The following is a 23,538-nucleotide window of genomic DNA, read 5'->3' on the forward strand; positions in this document are numbered from 1 at the left end:
GCTGTTGTCCTCCAGCCTACACATAGCTGCTACTATCTTAACTGATCCACGCATTGCTTAGGCTGCCAGATCATAGGTAGCCATGTATAAGTGCTGTGCGTTATCATGCCCTTATCTTGAATTGCTAATAACTCTTGGCACAGCCTTGGTGTGTACAGCCTTCCCCCAACACACCCCTCTGGTGTTTAGCTATCAAATAAACTCAGCATATTCCCTCCCCTTCCCTCTTGATGCTCTCGGGCAAAGAGGAAGGTGGGGCAAGGATAAGCCACTTGCTCCTCAGGAGGTGCCTCCTTAAAGTTTGCAGAGGCACTTTGGGCGTCACTGCCAGCTATTGCCTCTAATAGTGAAGTTGCATCCACACCTGTCTGCAGCTGGGAGCACGATGGGATCATACTGGAGTGTTCGTGAGGTAAGAATGCAAAAATTCAGACCATTAGAAGCTGAAGATGAGCGGAGGTGAGATTGTGGCTGGGATTCTGGTGCCTAAAAGAGGACTTGGGAGCTGTTAGTCCAAATTCACATATGTATTTAGTTATTTATGTCAGGAAGACTGACAGCTTTGCTGGTATTGGCCGTCCTGTGGAGGCACTTTTGGCAGTGGGGGAAGGAAGGCCAGCCGCAGTGGGTGATCCTCGTGGAGGCTGGGAAGCAGTCTGAGGTGCCTCACAGGAGCTTGCTGCGGATTTGAGCTGAGTCTGTGGTTTGATGCAAGCATTAGGTAAGTTTGGGTCTTCCACAGGGCAGCATCTGCCAGCTATGAGTATAGTCACATGCTGTGCCCAGGTAGCTGTGCTAGCAGCCACCTGTTAGTGCTGTACACAGGAGGGTCACTGACTAAAACCAGCTATTATCATGGACACGAAGATGGTCCTAGTTTGGTATTTGTGCATAACTTCACAACCTTTCACCTGTTTGCACTTTGCTATTTCTAGGAAAAGCTCCTGATAAAGATTTTAAAAGGAAAGTTGGAATTTTCACTAAATAAAATTATCTGAAGAAAATATCTGCTTTCTGTGTGAAATTTCAACTGTTCAAGAGAATGAAACATATTTTGCCTTTGTCTACAGGTGTTTAATGGAGGAACTTCTCAAGCATGTTACACTTAAGCTTAATTGTTGATAAAGATTTCTTTTAAATTCAAATGTCCTGTCATGTGATGCAAGAATTAATGTTATTCAAAACTATTTTACTGTGTTATCAATTTCACTGTTATTTCTTCCATCAATGACATATTTACACAGATGACTATTTCTTTCATTTCTTCTTCTTTTTTTAACTCTACGTAGACGTGGTTTTAATTTCCAAAGCAGTGCAAGTAGTTCATCTTCCAATTTTACTGCACAGCTTTGAAAATTGCAACACGCGCTTATGTGAGGTCATTTTTTATGAAGTATGAGCAATTTAATATTAATGTGGGTAATAACTTTGTCATTTTTCTGCAGAGTGAAGAATGCCCATGCTGCTCACTGTCTGTGAAAATCATAAGAATGAGAAATCTGAGAAAGGCAGATCAGTGTGAGTATCACAGTCTTTCCTTGCAGATCCCAGTAGTTCAGTTCTGAAAGCAGAGATCATAAGCAAGCTCTGTAACTTCTATTTGTGTATGAAGTGTCACCATGGTTTCAAATATTGATGTGTATTTGAATTTGGACTATTCTTAGAATATATTTTGGTATAAAAAATATCTTTCAGTTCATAGAATGTTACTATTAGTGAAAATATCAAAGGTCTACAGCAGTATACTGTAACGTATCTTAACTGCTAACAAGCTTCAGAGACAGTTTTGCTGGCTGTTAATTTTCAGTTGCTATTTTTGATGAACTGGGATGCAGGCTGCATTTCTGCTTCTCAACGAAAATGTCAGCACTGATGCAGAGTGGCTGCCAGAGCCTGTAGGGTAACATGGGAGATTTGGTATCATCTTCTGCACCTGTGTGGTTTTTTGTGCACAGTAGAAATACATACAGGCACCTCTGAATTTCTATTTGCTTACGTTAAAAAAAAAAAAGGAGCATTTCTTGACAAACAACTTTTTTTTTTCTGTTAAATGTTAAATGAAATATATTTGAAATACCAGACTTTCAAGGCAAACCAGTACCGTTGAAGTGTCTCTGGGGACTTGGAATGGGTGGAAGTGGAAGTGAAGAGAGGGAAAAAAAAAAAAATCTCAATAATTACTCAGGTAGAAGAAAGCAAGCTGAAGGTCAACTCAAATATCTGCCTCGGATAGAAAGAACAAGGTAGGAATGCAATGGAAAGGAAGTGACTACAAACCCTTGCATATTAAGTGAATTCAGCAAGAGTATTTACCTCCATGGAGATTAGTATGCAATTCTTGCTTTCCTGCTGTGGAGCATAGCACAGGAATATTGCCTTTTCTTGAAAACAGCACGTCTTCAGGTGGGGATGGTTCAGTTCCCTCTCTGCCTTTTTAATCTAAGCTGACCTGTTTTTTGGCATAAATGATACCAGCCCTAGGGAATGCCTAAGTTGTCCTGACAGCCGATAGCATTAATATAAATAACAACCTACAGAGTTGCTAGCCAAGTATCTGCCTCTGGACTTAAAATCGGGAATGTTTATTTCTTTCTCAGCATTTTATGAATGGAATGATTGTAAATGACAGTCTTTACATCCTTAGGACTGAAGACCTTCCAGAAGTCTAGAGCTCTTAGCTATATCTTAGCTCTTTATCTTTTATTAGTCTTTGTCCTGTATCTCAATTTTGAGCAGATGTTTGACTGTCTGATTGCAGGTATGAAGCTATATCACTGGAGATGTGCTTCCAAAGCCGGATGTGGAAGAAGGTCTTTGCTGGCAAGAGCCAAAAGAAACAGGGCTAGGTGCCAGGGTCTGAGAGAAGCAGTCTTGTCCATTCCCCGTCCCAGTCGCCTTTCTTTATTGTGCACCAGAGCACCATATTTTGTTTTCCCTCCCAGAATCAGGAGCAAGATACCTGTGGTACAGCAGCGAGCCAGTGAGATTTTATCTGCACCATACCTGTATGCTCTTTGAGAGTGGAGTCATGCCAGTTGGTGTGATACATATCACAACAAATGAGACTGTGTCAAAAAGTATTAACTGAATTGGCAAAGCGGTGTGAGAGTGCAGTGGGAACCTGTACCTGTTGGCCCTTCCATTCTTGACGAAAACATTGTGCAGAGAGGTTTTAATACCTAAACAATGAGAGAAGTCCTCAAAGGAAGAGATCCAAAGGCACAGGTTAAAAGCCTCTGCCATGGAAGAAGTAGATGTTGGCACGTTCAGCAAAGTTCACTTTGTAGTCTACAGCAACTTTAGAGCGGTTTAGGCTGGAGAGCATTTGTGGGCAGTGAGACAAGTGGAGACTTTGAAAGCAGCTTTGAGACTCCCAACCTACCCATTTCACTGTACGTAGAGGCGCCTGAACATAGCCCAATGATTTAAGAAGAAAGTAAGGATAACTAGTCAGGCTTACATAGCTGTATTTCTGCAGATACTTTCCTAAAATTAGTCTTTGCTCAAAAATTATTTTTTTAAAAATATTTTTGTAGGATTATATTTGGCATGTCATTCATGTATTTATTCAAATATTTCTAAATATTTGAAATATATTTAGCTCAAAATATATTTTAGTGTAAGAATCAGTTGTATTTCCCACTCACAGTTATTTGATTTAGTTAATAGTTCTGTAAAACCTAAAGTTGTTAAGAGAACCAGAGAGCTTAAAGATGGACCAGAAACGATTCAAACTGCAAAGAGCCATCATCGTTTCTCGGCCTTTTGGCTAAGATCAAGTGTAGTGTCTGTTCTTATCAGTTTGATATCTGATACGTCCTCGATGAGGGGACTTTATTTTTGAGGTGGGGTTCAGTCTGCTCTCCCTAGTAACAAGTGATAGAACAAGGGGAAATGGCCTTAAGCTGCACCAGGTGTGGTTCAGGCTGGATATTAGGAAGAATTGCTTGACTGAAAGGGTTGCCAGGCACTGGAACAGCCTGCCCAGGGAGATGCTGGAGCCACTATCCCTAGAGGTGTTTAAGAGAGGGGTAGATGTTGTACTTAGGGACATGGTTTAGTGGTGTTGATAGAGCTAGGACAAAGGTTGGCCTCGATGATCTTGAAGGTCTCTTCCAACCAAAACTCTTCTAGGATTCTATGATCTTTGCTGGAGTCAGCGTCTGATTAGACCAAGACGTGGAAGACTGCCTGTCATAGATGAGCATGCTTTGCTTTTCTTCAGCTGTGTCACTGAGTAGCTAAAGTGTCCTCCTTGTGCAGGAGGACTGCTACCTGCAACCCACAGCATCCATGTCTCTTGGCAGATGTCACATAATACAGGACTTGGTTTTTTCTTGTTAAAGGATAGCTGTGGCAATCATCTATAATCATGGTCTTTTCCCTTTGTGTCAGACAAAAGAGTGTATTTGCACATGATGTGAGCCTAAGAACAAGAATTAGGCTGCTAATGTGTGTTGTAATCTGATACGAAAAAGGCTTACTCATGAATCAGAAGGATTTGTTCCTACATTATGCAGGTTATCAGACAACTTCAATCTGAGTAGTGTATATTATTCTAAAGACACTGCTGTTGCAATTTCCAGGCAAGTTTGAGTTCGGCTAAATTTTCCCTGTCAGAAGTCGTGAGAATAGTGATGCCAGACTGGTCAAAAGGTTCGTCCAGATTGACAGTATATCCCCAGAACTGACCAATAATAAATACTCCCAGGCAAGGCAAACACCAAGTCATGCTTTTCCCTGCCCCGCTCTCCCAGGAGATCTGCAGTTCATGAGGTATGTGGCTGAGAGATCCTGAGTCAAAAAGTCATGTTTGCATTTTATTGCCGTACCTAAAATGCTTGACACTTGGAGGCCACTAAGAGATTTTACTTTGATATCTTCCAGCTCACTTTGCACTGGACAGGAACCCAGATAGTCTTTCTCAGTGTCATAGGAAAACACAAAGCCCAGTTTTAGGGTCTTATTCTTCAGGGCGGTCTATATACTTACATTGCTAATTAAATAGCTACAGATATTTCTTTTTTCTCGTCTTTGACTCGCATGGGCAGCAGAAATGCCCACTTGAGAAGATTTGGCCCTTTTCAGGATGGTGTGAGGAGGCCTTTTCTGCACAATAGTTAGGGTTAGCCCTTGCACAAAGGCAACTGTGCCCTTATATTTAGTCCAAAAGCAGCAGAAAACTTATTATTAACAGCTGCATGACTGCAGCTGTCTCTTGCTTTAAAACCGGAAGCTTTGTGGCTGCCACAAATCATGAATGCATCCACCAGTCCTGAAAAATCTGGATTCATGGCCTGGATGGTGCTGTTTCTCTGCAACTGTACAGGATGGTATGAGGAGATTTTTGGAGAGAAGTGTTTAATGGCCCGTAGTCTGAATGTTGGTTATCCAACCAGACTGCTTTGAGGCATAGACAAAATCGGGAGCTATTGGCAGCCTCACAAGCAAGAGTCACAAGCAGAGGTGACTGGGCTCCCCATGTTCCTGCGTCCCCATTGCAGTGCCCAGGGAAACAAGAATGGCTGTGCTTCATCAGACCAAAGGTCTGTCCTGCCCTGTGCTTGAGAGTGGCCAGAGGCAGGTGCTTGGGGGGAGGAGTATGACAGTAGGGCAAAAACATAAAGTGCTCGCTGCATGATGTGCTCTCCCAGCATTTGATCACTTCAGAGCTGGTAACTTCCCAGGGCAAACAGAGTTTTTCTATGAATGCAGCAACACTTCCAGTCTACTCTGGAACCTACATAAACTGTGCATCAGCAGCAGTCTTCGTCCAGCCTCTGGTTTTCATGTCACAAAAACCTTTGCTGGAACTTCAAGGTCTCATCCTTGTAGTGGCAGAAATCAGTTTTGCCTTCACTGCTGAAAGGCTTTGAATCTATTCTGCCATCCAGTGACTTCCCATGATCTTCCCTTACTTTCCTTGTCAGCTGATGTAGTGGAGATTGACTTTCAGAAGGCTTCCCATATGTGGGAAGAGACTGGTTGTTGCAAGACTCTTGTTTGCTAAGGGCTGGTCCACCAGCCAAGTTCACCGAGAGAGAGAGACTAATTTTTATCTTCAGGGCTCCCCACCCACTTCTTCACAGCTCCCCTTGAAGCCATGGTCATGCAGGGCTCTGCATTTCCACCATTTAACCATGGGAGAATTTCTTTCCTGAGGGACTGCTCTGCTGGCCAAGTACCACGGCGTTTCACCCCCGCCGTGTGCCAATTATGACAAGAACTAGACCAATGCTGTGTAAATTCCCCAGAGCTCCTGTTTTCAACGTGGCTGCCTGGACCTGCCTCGCTGTGCACCCGGCGCTTGCTCTTCCCAGAGGCCGCTGTTGCAGTCACAGAAGGGCGCGGGCTGCCTCACACAGCTGGCAAATCTGGTTTAGCACGGCCCTTTTCTTGATGGCACAGTTCACTGGTCTTGCAGGAGGGAAAATAAGTATCTTCTGCAAATTGGCACCTATGGGAAAGAAACCTGTTTTTTTTCATGGGCTGCAAGTGAAATATAAAGTAACATTTTTCTCCATGCATGTATGTTCACTTCAGGAGACAAAAAAAAAAAAAAAAAGTCTTTAAAAATATTGACTTGCCCTACTTTGTATTTAGCAAAGTCCAAGGCTCCAGAAAGTTTTTCCTCGAATGGCCTACAGCTACTTGTTTGTTTTCTTTAGTATGACAAGCTAGTCTCAATCAACATTCTCATCAGATAAAACCTTAGGCTTGTCTTTAATTACAGTATTAAATATGGTACTTGTTAAATCTGGGCCTTGTTGCTATGTAATTTCATAGCAAACTCCCAGTATTACACTGCCCACTGATTTTAAAGGTTGGAAGGCAGAATTACTGTTTTCCTTGTGTCCCCCTAAATCCTGTGCAACACCATCATAATAATGAATTCCCTTTCATTGCCTTGTTCGCCAAAGGAAACTGTTGTGTGTGGAAAGGACTGATTGAAGAGGGCACACACAGGAAGCCAGGTGTACTTCGCTTCACCTTTGTCACTGACTGTAGCACCAATGTGAGGGATGGCAGGCAGGTAGCATGGGCAGTCCCATCAGGCAGCTGCCGGGGCTGGCTAGGGCTAATGGCATGTTTGCTTTAGGGTGAAAACTTTTCCCTGTTAAAATGACTATGGCCGCTGACTTCTGCCGTGGTTGAGAGAAATCCTGGGACACAGTCCTTCGAAAAAGAGGATCGATGTCTTTTCAGGACATCTCGTCTACTTTCGTGATGCCGTTGGCTGCTCAGGGAGGCTGCCTTTACATTAACGGAGAGAAATTCTGAAAGCAGCCCAGGGCACATGCTTGGCAACACGAATCTGCAGAAGGACAGAGAAGCAGCTATGTGGATAGCTGCCAAGTTGCAACAAGACCTGTAAACAAAGATTTCCTAACTGGTTAAGAAACTGAAACAAACATGTATAAAAGCAACTGTTAATCACCAAAAGCGCCTCCCTGTGATTTCATATCCTGAAATGAGGCTTTTCTTACTCCAATTGTAAGCCGATTAACTCAAGATCTAGTTGCACAACTACTAATATACCTGTCAAAATGGAGCCCTGGTTCTGACCAATGTTTGTTATCACAGTCATAACCGCAGTTAATAATACGAGTAACAAATGAATGGATAAACTCAGTGAATATTATGTGAATCAACTTCACAGCTGCAGTTCTTAACAACCTCTGTTCCTTCCTATTCAATCTTCTTTTTGATTTCATCTACTCATGTTATCCAAGTCTGTCCCTGCTCTTCCTCAGTTCATTGCTACCATCTAAACACACGCCAAAACCTATTTTCCTTCAGGTTGCCCATTTTCTGTTCTCTAGACTAAGAGATTATTTCCAGGGTTTTTTTTCCCCTCTCTCAAGTCTTTGATAGCCATGATGGAGTGCAGTTTACAGAGCATAGTGTAAAGTGTGTTGTATCGCATTATATAGTAGTGGTAAGAAATGTGGAGACGAAAAGCTTATTCTGTGCCTTCATAGCCGCATAAGCCACCACTGAAAAAGACAATGCTACGTCTATCCAAGGAGCTCATTAGTATGTTATTTGCTTAGAGTTCTTGGTCAGGACACCTCCTTACAGCTGTGGAAATAGTTGCATCTCTACCGCTAGGTATCAGTGATTGTATGTAAGTACACCATGCATCTTCTTGCAGCCATGCTGTCTTCTGTGTACAAGAACAGAAAGCTGTTCTGGTGGTGAAAGTTATGATGTGCTATGTCCCCTCATGACTTCCTTCAGATTCTTGGTGTAACCTTGAGGAAGATGAGTTTCCTCAAAACCTTAGCTCCTCATCTCTAAAAGAAGGACTTCAACAAGGTCACTAGGAGCCTCGCAGGGGCATTAGGAGAATGAAGTCATTACGGGCTGAAGGGTTGATAAAAGGAGAAACCAACCTTAGGTAAACGTTAGGCTTATCTCTGCCTCATAGGCAAAGCACAGGTAGTATTGCAGCTATTGTCCTTCATTGAACAGGGATGATGTTTAAAGCCTTTTATGATGGTACTACGTGTTCCTAGCAGACTTCATTAGCCTCTTGTTTGGAGGCTTCCACCTAACAAGTGCTTGAAACAGCTTTTAAAATGTTTCACGATTTTTGAAAATGTCACAACCTGTTTTAAAACAGGTTTGAAAGGATAGAGACAGTGGAAATAACAAGGGAGAAGACGGACTGGAATGAATAGGTGACAATGGCAGCGATGTGGAACCACATGGTGCTTTGAAAGGAGACACGTCCATGTACTAATTCACGATCCTTCACTCCTCTGCCATTTGGCTTGCAGAGTTAAATGGCGGTGACAGCCTCTGCTCAGAGCTGGATGGATGTTTCTGCAAGAGCTGAGATGTGTTTCATGAAGTGCTGTGCCAATAAATAACACAGCACAAGAGTAGCATGCGGTTTTTTCAAATGTATATATAAGCAACTTCAGCAGTTGTCAACAGATAATGATGATGAAGTATGTGTGTTGATTTCTCAATAGGCTTTCTGTATTTACAAATTTCCTTGGGCTGGGCTGTGTGATACCTTCTCACCGCTTAGGAAGATGAGCATTGCCCTTTTCCCATGCTTACAGTCCTCCACATCTTCTCAAGGGTTATCGTACCTTGGTGATTTTAATCATCCTCGGTAAGGACTGTATTTTACTCAATATCCTGTGTACTGTTGCTCAACGATGTGTTGAGTTTAAGACCAAAGTATACTTTGCTTGACTTTGAACTGAACAGTAACGCCAAATTGAGTATTAGCAGATCTGTGTTTACAGTACTATTAGTTGTTAGAATTTGGACATTCAAAGTACTTCATAAATACCATGGAGATCAATTTGCTTATTGCAGGAATTGCTCCAGGATTGTTGAGATATTCTTTTGATGAGAAGAAGGTACAACGTCTCGTCTTCAGCATTTTATCGTGGAAAATACATTTAAATGCATTTTTGCCCAAATAGATTTTCTTATGCACTGTTACAGAACCTGGAGAATATATTCTAGTTCTCGTTTCATCAAGACAGCAGTATCTGCAGTTCATCCAGTTCTGCATTAAGCAGTGTGACTGATACTTGTAAGCGGTGATTCATTCTTTCCTGCACCTTCAGAACAGAGACCTGTTTCATTTTTTGCATCTGTGTCCTTTTACACATGTCTAAATGAGTGCTGCTGAGGTGAGCTGTACGTTCAATGCGATAAGGCTTGCGGTACGTCATAGTTCCCATGGAGGTTCAGTCTGAAGAGTCCGAGTAATGCCAAGGAAAGCCTGGCCCACAGGCAAGATTCACAGAGCTTGAGAACTTTTATCAGCGATGGTCTCCAGAGAGGAGCTTCAGAAAGTCCTTTTGCTGAACCTAGGACATTGATTACCTTGTAGATAAGGACCAAGAATCAAGATGTAGTTTGATGTTATGTGGGAGGCCAACGTAAAGTAGAGAGGCTAGATTTAACGTGGCTATGATAGTCCACATTCAGAAAAGACATGTGAGAGTGTCCACATGAGACTACGGCTTCTCTCCCAGGGATTTTGAATGATTGTATCCTCAGCAGCGGCCAATAAAGTAGTGCTCCAGTGGTAGCCAGAGAAAGTCCACTCACAAATGTTAGTACTGGTGTTTGCATTGTGTTCTGCTATTAAATTGCAAATCTTTTTGAATGCCTCCCTGGCAAAGGTGTTAATCTCTTCCTGTTTGTTCAGGACTAATCTTGACTAACTTCTTTTAAAGACTTGCCTTTAGTTCAAGAATAAAAACTAGACAAAAGGGATCTTGGGTATAACTGTTCCTTGTAAGTCAGATATCTCTGTTCTTAATGCCTTCATTCATTCTTACTCACAGGAAAATTGCTGCAGGCTGCTAGATCAGTTGGGAGTCCTGGAGGACTCCAGTCAGAATATGAGTTCATTTAATTTCACTGTGAAAATAGGATTAGTTGTAGTCTTGTGATAAAAGACGGTCTGGAGGCTGTATGTTTTTCTGTGGCTTACTTTGATGTGAGAGAAACCAATGGTGACATCTTTGTAGAAAAGATGTGTAAAAAGCGAAGACTTGGCTGCCAAAAGCAAAGCGCATGTTGGCAGCACATCCGAGTCATAGTATTTATGTCAGGATAAACCATTGCTGCAATGTAAACTTTTAATCCAGGCTGAATGAACGCTCTGCTTAACAAATAAACCGAAATAATCAAAACGTAATCTTCACCTGCGTGTTATGCCCTGTAGGTCCAGAATTTAATTCAGAAAACGATGGCTGAGGTTTACAGGTTTTGGGCGGAATTCTCAGGCACATGAAGAACCATTTACAGTGTGGTGTAAAAATTCTCTTCCAGTGAGTTGTCCCTGTATGTTATGGAGTTATTGAGCAGCATCAACGTCTTTCCTTCAAATTGGCTGCTGTAAACCATCCTATGAGGGAATGAAGCAACTTACTGCACCCTACTTTTGTTACTTAGTTATACCAATGTGTTTTATTTCTGTGCCGTTTGCTTAGCCATAACTCTTCCGTCCTCACCATAAAAACAAAGAACCTCTACAGGTATCTGTTTTTATTTAGGTGTATATTTAGGCAGTAAATTTGTACAGATTATCAGTGCTAGCTTCTTCCTGAGAGACAGAGACTTTGGGACATTTTTAACCTTAGTCATCATATTTGCAAATATGGGTTTTGAGACATCAGTCCCAGCGAAAGGAGAACACCTCATGTCAGTCAGCTGACCTTGTCCTCACTATTATATTGAGCTACAGATTTTTGGTAGCTCCCCATTCAGTACCAAAGTTTGCTTGAAAGAAAAGATATCTAGGGCAAGTGTCCCTACCATAAAGTTTAGTTATTCAGTAGCAAAATTTTGGTTTCCAAACTCTGAACCTCAGTTGGAAAATCCAAAACAGAATTACTGCTGCAGTTCACTGTCAGTCCTGCAGCTTAATCTCAGTCTCTCTGCAGATTATATCTCCCATGATGTATTGCTCCTGCTTTTTCAGAAAAATCCTGGAGAAGAATGTGAGAAAAAGTACCATAACTACATAAAAAGCGTGCCAGAGGCATTTCTGAGTCGAAATGCCAATGCTTAAGGTGAGGGAGGGGGAAATAGTTTTAGCTAAACATTAAAACCATTTTTGTTTCTATTCCCCCTTCTATTCACTCTATTCTATTGCGTGCATAACTTTCTTGGGAGCACTTTATAAAGAAAGAAAATCCGTGAGTGTTGATTTGCTGGTTCAGCTGCTTCTGGTATTGCTTTTGTTGTCACTCCCATTTTTCTTTGAAATCTGAGGCACTTGCAGCCTGTTTCGAAGTCTGTTTCCATTATGTTTCCCTCTGATAATGGTTTCGTCAGATGCCCAGCAGTTCTAACTACCCACTGTATCTGCATCAACACTGTCAATGTTTGGCCAAGACTTATTTTCAGCTAGTTTATTTTTAAATGGAAGGGAAGGAACTCTCTAAAAAATATTTTCCAGTGATAGGTGTGAGATTGCACAACATACCACTGCAAGAGAGTCTAAGGTTGAACAAAGGAAGCCTGACCTGTTAATAATACCTCTCAGCCAAATATAAACAGCTTTTTGGTTCCTACTGGCTGACACTCTGAGAGTAGGAACAGTGAAACAGTGGCAATGCTTATGAAAAGTTTAAAAATGGATGTACCTATGGAAATACAAGTTTTCTAGTTCCACTCTGCTGAAAGAGAGCATATGTAAAGGTGATCTAATGACATCTGCGCCTCTGTTAGCATGTGACAATCTTGCAAGAACAGCTACATGTACCCAAAATGCCTCTTAGGCTACATAATTTATCCTTTGTTTCTTTACAGAGGAGCTGGGGTGGATGGGAGAAGTTGTAGCACAGCTGTCTGTGGGCTTCTCTGCATTATATTGTTTCCGTTTGATGATTGTATTGGGATGGTACGCAGAGGCTCTAGGTATGCGTTTAGGACTTGTTACTTGGACTTTGTATGTGTTTGGAAAGGAAAGGCGTCAACTTTTCTGATGAACTTACAGTCTCACTTTATACGCGTCGAAGAAGGAGGTTTGAAGTTGTTTTGGAGACAGTGCCCAGATATCTGGGAATTGATCTTTTGGGCTGATGTACAACATAAGGATGTCCTATCGCTTCCTTCCAAGACAGTCAGGGTTGGAAGGGAAACCGGTTAGTTGATTTCCATGCAATATAATTGATGATACGTGATTACCCTGTTTATTTCCTTCCAGCATAAACATAGGCATCACGTGGCGGCAATTCCACATGACACCTTGTAGGCTCACCTGGGCTGCTGCTCTTCTCCTGAAGGAGGACCAAGTTTACCTTGTTTGTCCCTCTTTGATACGTATCTGGGTATCAATACCGTCTGAAACGAGTTACCTAGAAAATTTATAAAATATTTCTCATTAGAGCTAACTCTCTTAGAGCTGGAACAGTTTCCCTAATATTCCTCTTTGTTTATTTCCCTCCGACCAGGCAGAGCCACAGATCATTGTCCTGTTTGTATCGAGCATTGGGACATTACAGAACCGTCGTTTGACAGTCTTTTTTGTTGTTGTTGTTGAAGCAGCAAACTCAATTCTTTCAGCTCTTTCTCATATGCCAGGCTAAGTAAATACTCTTCAATCTGGACCTGTTTCATTTTAACAGCTGTTAACAGTTAAAGCCTTTTATGGTGGAGGGAGGAAGGCAGTGGAAGAGGACTGCAACGTAGAAGACACTGAGCATCCACTTGTTCCTGCCCAGGGCTGGGACTGTATGCAAAGAGATCTCAGTGCTAAATATAATCACCTGCACTTACTTTTAACATTGTGTATTTGGGATCTGGTCCAAAATTTATCTAAATTTGTGCTGTATATATAAGTTATGATAAGTCCTGCAACATAGTAGTTCTGGAGCATAGTTTCTTATTCTTCCTGCAGTGGTCTGGCTGCAATTGCTTGTTTTCAGATTCAAATATCTTTGCCTCTGCATTCTTGTCTTGGGCTATGTTGAGACTGAGGCCTCACTGGTTGCTAACTAAGCTGGCATTAGATATGGATTAGCAGGTTGCAGGACTTTGGTTTTGCTCTTATTAAGGATGAGCAGCCTTGCTAAAGACTGGACTAACGTCTTAAGTTGGCTATGGGTCTATTGTGTTCAGAGAGGGTGAAGGACTGAACGAAGATCCCACCACAGCTCTCTCTAGACACAAGATTATAAGTCGCAAGTTTAGAGCTTCTTTAATACTCTGAAAATACTGAATGCCTGTCTTCTAAATCAGGATTCATAGGTAGTATGTACAACAAAGAGATATCCCAGAATGAACAAATTCCCTAAACTACACATGTATCAGTAGTCCATTAGTGACAGACACGGTTGCTGAAGAAACATATTCTTACTCTCACCTGCTTCTCTGGTATCATCGGAGGAAGTCAATATTATCTTTTTCAAATGTTAAAAATCAATGGAATAATTGTTGAAAATATCGTGGGAGAGAGAGCTAAAGAAACGTTTTTATCACCTCCTTTAACAATAAATTGTTATCTACAGTTACATTGCACATATTCTGCATGTTATAATTGCAGTAGTAAGTCTAAAAATATCCTAATATTACTTGCAAAAATTATAGACATCTGCATTTGCGATGCTGAAGTAATTTCTTCCTTGCTATGGACAGTAACGGAGAAACTATCAAATGCATGCTGGAAAAACTTGGAGATGTTTCATGTTCAGACAAGATCAGAAGATGTGGCAGATAAATTATACATGACCTGATTGCACAGATTGCTTTAAGCAACAGCTATTCATTGCCACACGGGTTACACCACAAGTTTAAATGAAGTGTGGAATGAGAACCAAGAGACTGGTAGAGAAAGAATAACATAATTACTGATAAGGCACTCTCTTCTTGTGGGTCATGTGGAAATACGACCAACAGTAGTTATTTTTTGCATAATGTTTTTAATCATGGGATGTCAAAGCAGATTACAAAAGAGGAAAGGATCTTTATCACTGTTTTATTGATGGGGAAATGCAGACAGAGAAGCAAGATAAATTTTAATGGAAGCAATTGCCCAGAGTCACTTAGCAGCCTGGAGCAGACCCGAGTAGACCCGAGACCGGAGCCAGCACGTCATGAGACCTTTTCCAGCAGTTTACCCACTTGGTCAAGCTGCCTCTCAGCATGCATCCCGCAGTACCAAACTGTCTGTTATGAAACCCAAATCTCACCTGTTACTGTTTCTTCCCTGTCAAGGCTCAGAGTTTAAATCAGTAAGATGAAAGTGCATTGCTCCTTTTTGCATTTTTATTGATGGTGAAGCGCTGTGATCACATGTTGGGTGAGACTGTTGGCTAATTACATAGGCTACAGCTACGTGGAGGCAACAGAGCAGAGAGCAAAGATCCTTCATACCCAGACTCTCTTTAGCACTTCTGTTCCACTCTCAAGAGAAAAGGACAAAGTTAGCCCCGTGTCCAAATGCTCAAAGAATTAAATATTTTACCCTTTAAGAAGGTTGTCTTAAACTTTAAATCTTTTGCTTCTCCGTTACAGAAATCTGTTGATTTGCAACAAAGAGGGGACATACAAATAATGGGTTTTGTTAAATAACACTAGCTCTGCATATTTTTTTCTTACCAGTTGTACTTAATGCAGTAGCTTCTTTGACTCTCTGTTAACAACCAGAGCTCCCACCTGCAGGAGAGAAGCTGTAGTAGTGAGTGCTATTGAATAAGGACCTGTAAGAAAAGTAACAGAAATAATCTCTCCTTTTTGCAGCTTGCTGTCTATACAGTGATGTTAAGGCTGTGCTCTAATGTATTTATGGTAATTTGTTAATTACAATATACCTTTTCAAATACAGTTAGCCAAACTGATTGCTATGTAAGCCTGTCCTTGCCCACTGCTTCCTCTGAGACTGTCCGGACCAAAACCATCAAGAACTGCAAAGATCCGGTGTGGAATGAAACATTTTGTTTCAGGATACAGAGACAAGTAAAAGTAAGATGCAGAGTGCATTTGTTTTTCTTTGGGGGGGGCAGAGATATCATTGTGTGATTGGTTTGTAGGGCACCATAAAAATAAATACGTGTGAGGGGCTACAAGGCTGAGAGTTAGGCTATAGCATGAATTATGGCATAGCATAAAAGATAGCCAAGGTATTTCACAACTATTCATAGAATGTTCTGTCACTTTTCACTTTCTCTTCTTCCTTTTCAAGAGTAAAGGTGAGAATTTCAGAGTAATTTGAACAGCGTAAAAGAAATGTACGAGCTAAGCAGTGGAAGCATCACAGTGCTGTACTTTTTTTACTATTCCTTTGGAATGACCTGCGACAACAACAACAAAAAGCTAAAGTTTGCAAAAGATTACCAGCTGAGCTTTTATGATGAAGATAAACGTTAGCGCTTAATATTTGCAAGTCCCACCACCCACTCCCTCCAAAACTCAGCATCAACATCAGAGCCCAGAAATCCACAAAGATCAACGACAGGCCAAGTAAGCCAAGCTTACTTCACACCTGGGGCAATCAAACTCTGCTTTAACCTCACACCCTTCGTTTCCTAGTGTTGGTGGCAGAGCAGGACAAGAACACTTCTACCTGGTGCCAGATCAGGAGGCTGGTCCCCTGGCTCTCTTGAGCGTTGATAAACTCCTCCAAAGAGCGTTCAGAATAGCTCAAAGTATTGCTACACCACAGGGTCTCCAGTGAAAAAAAAAAAATCCCTCTTGCCTTTGTCTGCACAAGTTGCCCATGATACAACTTCTTGGGCTTTCTTCCACAGTGTTAGGCTGTACTGGTGCTCTGGTATGGCTTTCGGCATTAATACGTCTGCGCATCTGTGGCCTACATCCAGCGCTTTCCCTGCACCGGACCTAAAAAAATTCTGACTTCGTTCAAAATATGAGTGAGGCACAATTTCACTGACCCCTGCAGGTTTATCAGTGAGGCAAAAGCCAAGTGACAAACATTACAGCACGGGAACAAACCCCCACTATTCGGCCACTCTTGCACCGGAACACCTGCTCCTTGCAACGGTTTGTGGCTGACAGGTCTTTCAGAACTGCAATACCACAAGTAAGAGATGAAAACAATCTCTTGGCCACAGGAAGCTGCTTCAACTAGTCCCTCACAGAGTAGTATTTGGGAGGACCTTACACTTACTTTGCAGTAAGTTTGCAGCAGGAGACAAGGCACATGACACTAGCCCAAATAATTTTCACTATGTGGCAATAGCAGCACGGTGGTGGTCACTGTGGCTTCAGTGTGGGCTGCATGAAATGTGCCCCGGGTATCTGGGACAACCAAAGTGCTCTGGCATGTCTGCCACCGCTGTCTCACTGCTGTCTGGGCTCAACAGACTAGGTTAAGGCTCTCACAGGTTTCTCTGCATACTGCTCAGCTCATTGCCATCTGAGCAGAGCCAGAGTCTGCTGGTCTGGTTATTTTCTCCTCAGCTGATCTTATGTATCATTGAGGTATCCATCTTCCCAAATCATGGGAGCCAGAGCTCAGCAAAATATATAATATACACTGTCACTGTGGAAGAGAAAAACTTGCTTGGGTATGTTGGGCTGGTTCCCATCAGGAATGGGAGTGTTTACTGAAAGGCGTCTGTTTCGATGAAGGTTTGACAAAGCAGAGTCGATGAGGAAGGACTTCCCGGGTTGGTGCTGTGGGTAGCATTCTCCTGGCTCCAGGAGAGCCACCCTGCCTGGAGTTGATGACATGCAGCACTGCCGAGGGTCGACTCTGCTCAGCTCTTGGCTCCCAGAGATGCTGCCCTCGTATCCTCTGTCAGGAGCAGATAGAAATGGTGAACTGCCCAGAAAGCCCTGGCTACTTCCCACATAGCATCCCAGTGGTGCAGTCAGAGATACCCCTTAGCCAGCAAGTCCTGACAACTCAGGCAAAAGTGGTAACCTCAAACCAAATTAGAGGTCAAACATATTTTCTAATATGGGAGCTACATATTCAATGTTTCTACTAGCCTTTGTCATTTAAATTACTCGGCAGGGGAAAACAAACCCAACTATGTTAGGTTCAGAGTATCTTTCTTCAGCTCTGTGTGGATGAAAGTGTTGTGCATGCTCTCTCACCTCCCTCCATCCTTTCTCTGTCTTCCTTAACACGCTGAACGCATCATCTTGTTCCTCCGCAAGATCTCAAAATAGAGATGTTCCTAATCCTGTACCTCTGTTCACAGAATATTCTTGAGCTGAAAGTCTATGATGAAAACACCATCACTAAAGACGATCTCCTCTTCACTGTCCTCTTTGATGTTGCTAAAATCCAGCTTGGAGAAATTGTTTGCTTGACTTTTCAGCTAAATCCAAAGGTGAGCAATAAAACTGCCTTAGGCATAGGAAGGAAATACATTTTTTGGTATTACCTCCTACATAACTTCTTAAAAACCAATTGTAGGTGGGAAGGTTTATTTCCTACTAGTTTGCACATGTATCCTGTAAAAATACCTTCCAAACCTTGTTCAATAAAGCAGACGAAGTTTACTTTCCTACCTTGGGCATAATCCTGAAGGTTTTTACTAGCTCCTCAAACCCCCTAGCAGGGGGTTTTCTGACACCAGAGTTTGGTGGGTTTTTTTTCTTTCTTGACTCTGTTTTCCAAATAGGGTTTTTTTGAGACAAAAATACTTCAGCACTGTTGCACGAAATGTATCTGTTAGAATGTCTTTTCCTGGGACCAGTACTTGTGAGTTTGGGCATACTTTGGCACAGCTGTTGGAGTGTTCATTTAAAAACTGATACCCTGCCCTGTAATTCTTTTATGCCTGCCTAAATATAACACAAAGATCCATGCTGAGGTGCTTAAAACCTGTTGCTGGCCAATTACTGTAACTGTCTCATTATTTCAGTGTGACTAAACTTGATGATTTCAACATGGAATTTGGGTGTCCGATCTAGATACTTTTATAGATTTGCTCTTTCACTGACTTTGTTTTTATAGGATATGTACCAGTATTCAGTTCTATGGTGATGTTGGCAGGCAGTCTATATTAACTCGTGTGGTGACTGGTCAATGTATTGTCCATGTTATAAGAGTCCTTTCAATCAGAAGACTTGAAAATGCCTTCTGCTATTCAACAGTATCAATCTTCTGATAATGTTACCCAGTGTGGTGGTTTGGCCCTGGCCAGATGTCAGGTACCCCCCCAAAGCCGCTCTATCACTCTCACCCCCTCAGCTGGACGGGGAGACAAAAATATAACAACAGGCACTTGGGTCAGATAAACACAGTTTAATGAAGAAAAAGCTGCGTGCGGAAGCAAAAGCAAAGCAAAAGATCTTATTCTCTGCTTCCCATCAGCAGGCGATGTCCAGCCACTTGATGGGAAGTAGGGCTCCGGTAAGCGTAGCGGTTGCTCTGGACGACAAACGCGAAACGAATGTGTGTGTGTGTCCCCCCCCTTCCTGTTTTCCCCAGCTTATATTGCTGAGCAGACGTCGTGTGGTATGGAATATCCCTTTGGACAGTCTGGGTCAGCTGTCCTGGCTATATCCCCTCCCAAGTTTTTACCCACCCCCAGCCTACTGGGGAAATGTTGGGGAAGCAGCCTTGGTGCTGTGTGAGCCCGGCTCAGCAGTAGCCAAAACACTGGTGTGTTATCTAGCTACCACTGCACAGCACGGTGAGGGCTGCATCTCAGGCAGACCCATTACACCCAGGAAAAAACAAGGCTTTAGAAAGTTTTAAGCCAACAGTTACTGCAGGTTTAGGAGTGGGGCTTGTCTATGTGACCATTTTACTCTGCCTCACCACTGAACGGACAAGTGCAGTCAGCCTGGGAACTGATCGTCAACAAAAGAGGGAGAATACTTTCCAAAATCCAGTTCAGTCACTTTCACCAATCTGAGCATACCCTAGAGCAGGAGGGAAATTTGATTTTAAGAGCTCTTTCAAGAGCCAGAGTAATCACAACGGTAGCTAGTGAAGAAAGAAACCGAATTCAAAGGCTTATAATGAATTAATCTTTTACAGACACAAGAGACACTGGAGGTTGAGTTTGCATCAGAGAGCATGTGAGTAAAACTGGAGTTTCCCAAGTTAGTTGCATATTGGCTAAAACACTGTATTCCTTATCTACCAAGAATCATCCTGGATACTATTTTATCGTTGAAGACAGAGAAGAATAATAAGAACTGCAGCCACTGTGCTTGTTACTACTATTGTATACCATTAGCATTAAAAAAAAATAAGGAAGACACATTGCAGGCATCTTCCAAAATTAAAAATCAGTGACCTATTTGAGACTACACTGGACAAGGCAACCTTTACGGAAAGTGTTATTCCTTGGTGTTCATTTAAGGACGTATTTAGGTCATATTAGTGCTGATTACACTTTTTTTTTCCCCCCTCTGTTTCAGACCAGTCCCTCCTGAAAAGCTTGTCACTAACGGTGTATTTGTGGTAATTTTAAACTATTTTTGCTTCTACGTGTGTTTTCGTGCTACTGATGGCAGTGGTGAATCTGGCAGGTGCCCCAACACCTCCCTGCAGGCAGGGCTGAAGGCGAGGGAGATAGGGGGCTTGGAGACTGGCAGCCATCCTGTTGTGCTGCTTGCTGTGGGAGGATGTATTAGGAAAGGAGTGAACATAGACTTCAGGGATACCCAGAGGCCTGCCCACCACCACCAGCTAACAGTAAGCCTCTTGATGAAGCCCGAAGGGCTCTTTCCTTGACTTAGTGGCTCTATGCCATTCCTTCTGGGGACTTCTCTTGGGACCCTCTCACAGCCATCCTATTTTCCCTACCTGCATAGGATGACAGGGCAGTTACTTTCTCGACTGCCCCTAAATCACTCTTTAGAGGAGGTAGCACTTGGCTGTCCAACTTCACCAAAGCAGGACTTCAAGGGCAGCCCTGTGGTTTGGCCAGACCCATCAGGCTACCCTCAGGAGGCCTCAGCACACTCTTATTCCCTCCCTTGTTATTTCCCCTCCCTTCCCAGCCCTGTCCCCATGGAGGGACCGCAGCACCACGGCTGTTTTTCTTTCAGCTGAAACCTGGCACATCTTCAGAGTGCCAAGGGCTTCGTCTTATCGGCCTAACAAACACAGGTGGACAGTTTTACAGATCCCAGGGACCCAGGTGACCAGAGACAGGTAGCAGCGAAGTCACTCAGCTATGGCATGTTTTGTACACTTAATTCTCTCATTGTCCATTCCTGCTCCAGTCTCGTGAAATTTCCTGCTTGGAAGTCCTGGTGGACAATCGACGGATGAAGAAAGAACCTTCAGGTTAGACTTTAAACTGAAAACAATAAATATTATTTTATGGTAAACTGAAAATTTATCATTTTTTTGTCATTTTCTTCTCCGGTAATTTTCCTACTTTGTTCTTGCAATTTGAACACAGGAACTGGATTGTTAGGATCGTAGATCCAGCAATTGTTGTGTACCTTTGCTAACTAACTATAAAAACTGGACTTTGAAATTAGCGTGAATGATTACAGTGATAACAAGTCTACTGCTGTTCTAGAAGCTTTTTTTTTTTTTTTTTTTTTTTTTTTTTTTTTTTCCCTCTCCTTCTTCTTCCTATACTGGTTGATAAATAGAGTCTGGGAGCTTTTAAGTATTGTTGAATGTTTTGTATATGAAAATGACAACTTCCGAATGACCATTTAATGGTCTCTTGCTGAGATCATAGTCATTAACGTCTTTGTATGCTTTTCATCTTTTTTTTTTTTTTAGAAAAAGACTTCTTGTTTTCAGTGAAGGGATCCTATGAAGAGACCCAGATCCTGTCAGTGGGCTCTTCCTGGCAACCTGCAGAGCCCCTGGACTTCCATTACATCAAGTACAGCCTGTCAGAGCTGCACGTGGCTCTAACAGACAAGAAGCCTCATTTCCATTCGGTGTGTGATCATTAGCTTGAGTAAGCACAGTAAATGAATGATTTTTTTCCATACTTGCCTGAGGCAAATGGAAAGAATTCCTACTTGTCATTAAAAGAAAACGTCTTTTGCGATCTTCTGCTCTGAAAGAGCACTATACCCCCTAATCACTAAATATTAGAAGTCAACTTGGAAACTGCTTGACAGTGCCCCCCCATCTGAAAAAAATAAGCTGATGACAGGGCTTTTTTGTGGTGTATACACTAAATATTTTTCTACATTATAATTTATTTTTCAGTGTACCTCAGGTGAAGATAAAAAAGACTGCCATGCATCCCTTACTATTCCTCTGGATTCACTTCCCTTCAAGGAGAAAGTAGCAGTAGCAAAGGTGATTTATACCAACTTTTAGAATAAATGTGAAGTTATGCGCAGAAGATCAATGGGCATGAGTTATTTAGATCAGTGTGAGGTAGGAGTTTAGATATATAACTGCTAGTGCCCTTACATTCCTAACAGAGAGTGTTATGAGCCTGTACATTTTCATATGACCCGAGCGGAACCAAAAAGCACTGCCAAACATTTGACAGGGGGAATTTCTGTGACCAGCTGGGGGACTAATGCAGGTCAGAGAAAATGTAACGGGCCACACTGGTAGAGCTGGTGCTGGTTTTTTACTGTATACTGCTCTTTGTATCTTCAGTATAAAACAACCGAAAGAAAACATAGTGGTCTTGGAGGAGTTTTAAAAGTTAGATGGATTTTCTGATTGTTATGGCTTTGTGGCTCCAACATGGCTCTTAGAAAAAGTGAAGGTCTTCAAAGCCGACTGAAAGGAAAAGAAAGGACAAACAAAATCATCTCCAGCGCTTATATTGTGGGTTTTTTTTTTTCTAGGATGAAACAATCAATTTACATGTGACATCAAATAGTTGGTAAGAAATTCTGTCTTTGGGTTTGTGGTTGTAAAAAAAAAAATGCTGTCCATCTTTTTTGCTTTCTTACCTTTTCCTGTAACTAAGGAAGAAAGTATTTAGTCAATGATTATATTTACCCCTATTTATCCCACATTAGTCACCCATGTCCAGAAAGTGAACGTTGTCAACGTGCTGGGTGAAATTTCCTGTTATGCTACTATGCAGGAGGTTCAGTTTGGATGGGGAGAATAATCTTTTCTGGCTGCAAAATCCATGGAGCTATAACTTTAAAAAAAAATGTGTGTTGATACTCCACTTTCCTTACTTGCGAAGAATCCAGAGTATTTGATTTATAAAACCTGGAGGTCTTCAGGCAACAAATCCTAAATATCGCACTGTTTATAGTATCTGTATATGGATTGCAGTATTTATGTTAGACACTTCTTGAAAATCAGTGCAGCAATAAACAATATTTCTTTGTCCTTTTTTTCCCTGTAAGATTTTTACAAAACTTTTTAACTTTCTTGGCCTTTTCTCTATCTTGTCTATACCAGCTGTGATGTGCTTGTGTAGGGCCACAGTAGCAGGTTTTTCCAAGCCTAATAGTAGAGTTTGCAACTTATAAGCATAGGTCCAAACTTTAATTCTAAGTGGTCATGCACATCCTATTTGTCTCTGGGCTTTGTTTGAGGTCAAGAAACTTAGATGTTCGCTTGGAGTTCGATCTGTGTTTGGAGGAGAAAAAATTCCTACAGAAACGGAGGAAATTTGTGGCTTCTGCTCTGAAAAAAGCACTTCATTTAAAGCGAGACCTACAAGACCATGAGGTATGGAGAGCACCATAGGGACTGGACTGTGCTGTGTCCAGGAAGGTGTTATGCTTGTAGCCATTTGTATATTGTTCCGCAACCAGCCCTGATTTATTCGGTGGCCCGTGTAAAGCATCAAGAAATGTTTAGATGAAACGATGCGAGAGCGTGGGTAGTATCAAACCCACTTGCTACACATTTGCTCAGAAAACAGAATGCCACAAATCAGCATTTTTTCCCCTGCCTTATTTCTTTTGCATCTGTGAATTATAGACCTGGATAGTCATAGTCCCTTAGCTGACCATTCAGTTACCAAGACCCCCATAAGGTATTTTGTATTATCAGATTTTGGAGGAAGAAAACTGAACAGTTAAAGCGATACATAACACTGACTGATGAGAATGTTTCTTATCACAGACTCTCTCGTCTGGTGCTCATCGTCTCAGCTGTACTGTCACTCTTAACAGCAAAAAGGAATTCAACATTTTTCCTCTTATCTGTCTGAC

The 23,538-nt window shown here is 42.0% G+C and overlaps 1 protein-coding gene and 1 pseudogene across 1 annotated transcript in view; both read left to right on the forward strand.

The window, feature by feature from the left end:
• The first annotated feature begins 385 nt into the window (after positions 1–385).
• Positions 386–23,538, forward strand: part of LOC147415825 (cytosolic phospholipase A2 epsilon-like) — a 33,239-nt gene continuing 10,086 nt past the window's right edge. The window contains exons 1-11 of the mRNA XM_086463506.1: positions 386–412; positions 1,446–1,518; positions 15,314–15,450; positions 17,658–17,789; positions 19,451–19,491; positions 19,837–19,879; positions 20,647–20,710; positions 21,164–21,327; positions 21,605–21,697; positions 22,204–22,241; positions 22,915–23,050. Coding sequence (XP_086319632.1) covers positions 386–412; positions 1,446–1,518; positions 15,314–15,450; positions 17,658–17,789; positions 19,451–19,491; positions 19,837–19,879; positions 20,647–20,710; positions 21,164–21,327; positions 21,605–21,697; positions 22,204–22,241; positions 22,915–23,050 — 948 coding nt within the window. The remainder of the gene's footprint in view (positions 413–1,445; positions 1,519–15,313; positions 15,451–17,657; positions 17,790–19,450; positions 19,492–19,836; positions 19,880–20,646; positions 20,711–21,163; positions 21,328–21,604; positions 21,698–22,203; positions 22,242–22,914; positions 23,051–23,538) is intronic.
• LOC147415826 (U2 spliceosomal RNA) lies at positions 3,750–3,861 on the forward strand (annotated as a pseudogene).

This window comes from Leptosomus discolor, chromosome 3 (assembly GCF_034619465.1).
Source record: "Leptosomus discolor isolate bLepDis1 chromosome 3, bLepDis1.hap2, whole genome shotgun sequence".
In the NCBI taxonomy this organism is placed as follows: domain Eukaryota; kingdom Metazoa; phylum Chordata; class Aves; order Leptosomiformes; family Leptosomidae; genus Leptosomus; species Leptosomus discolor.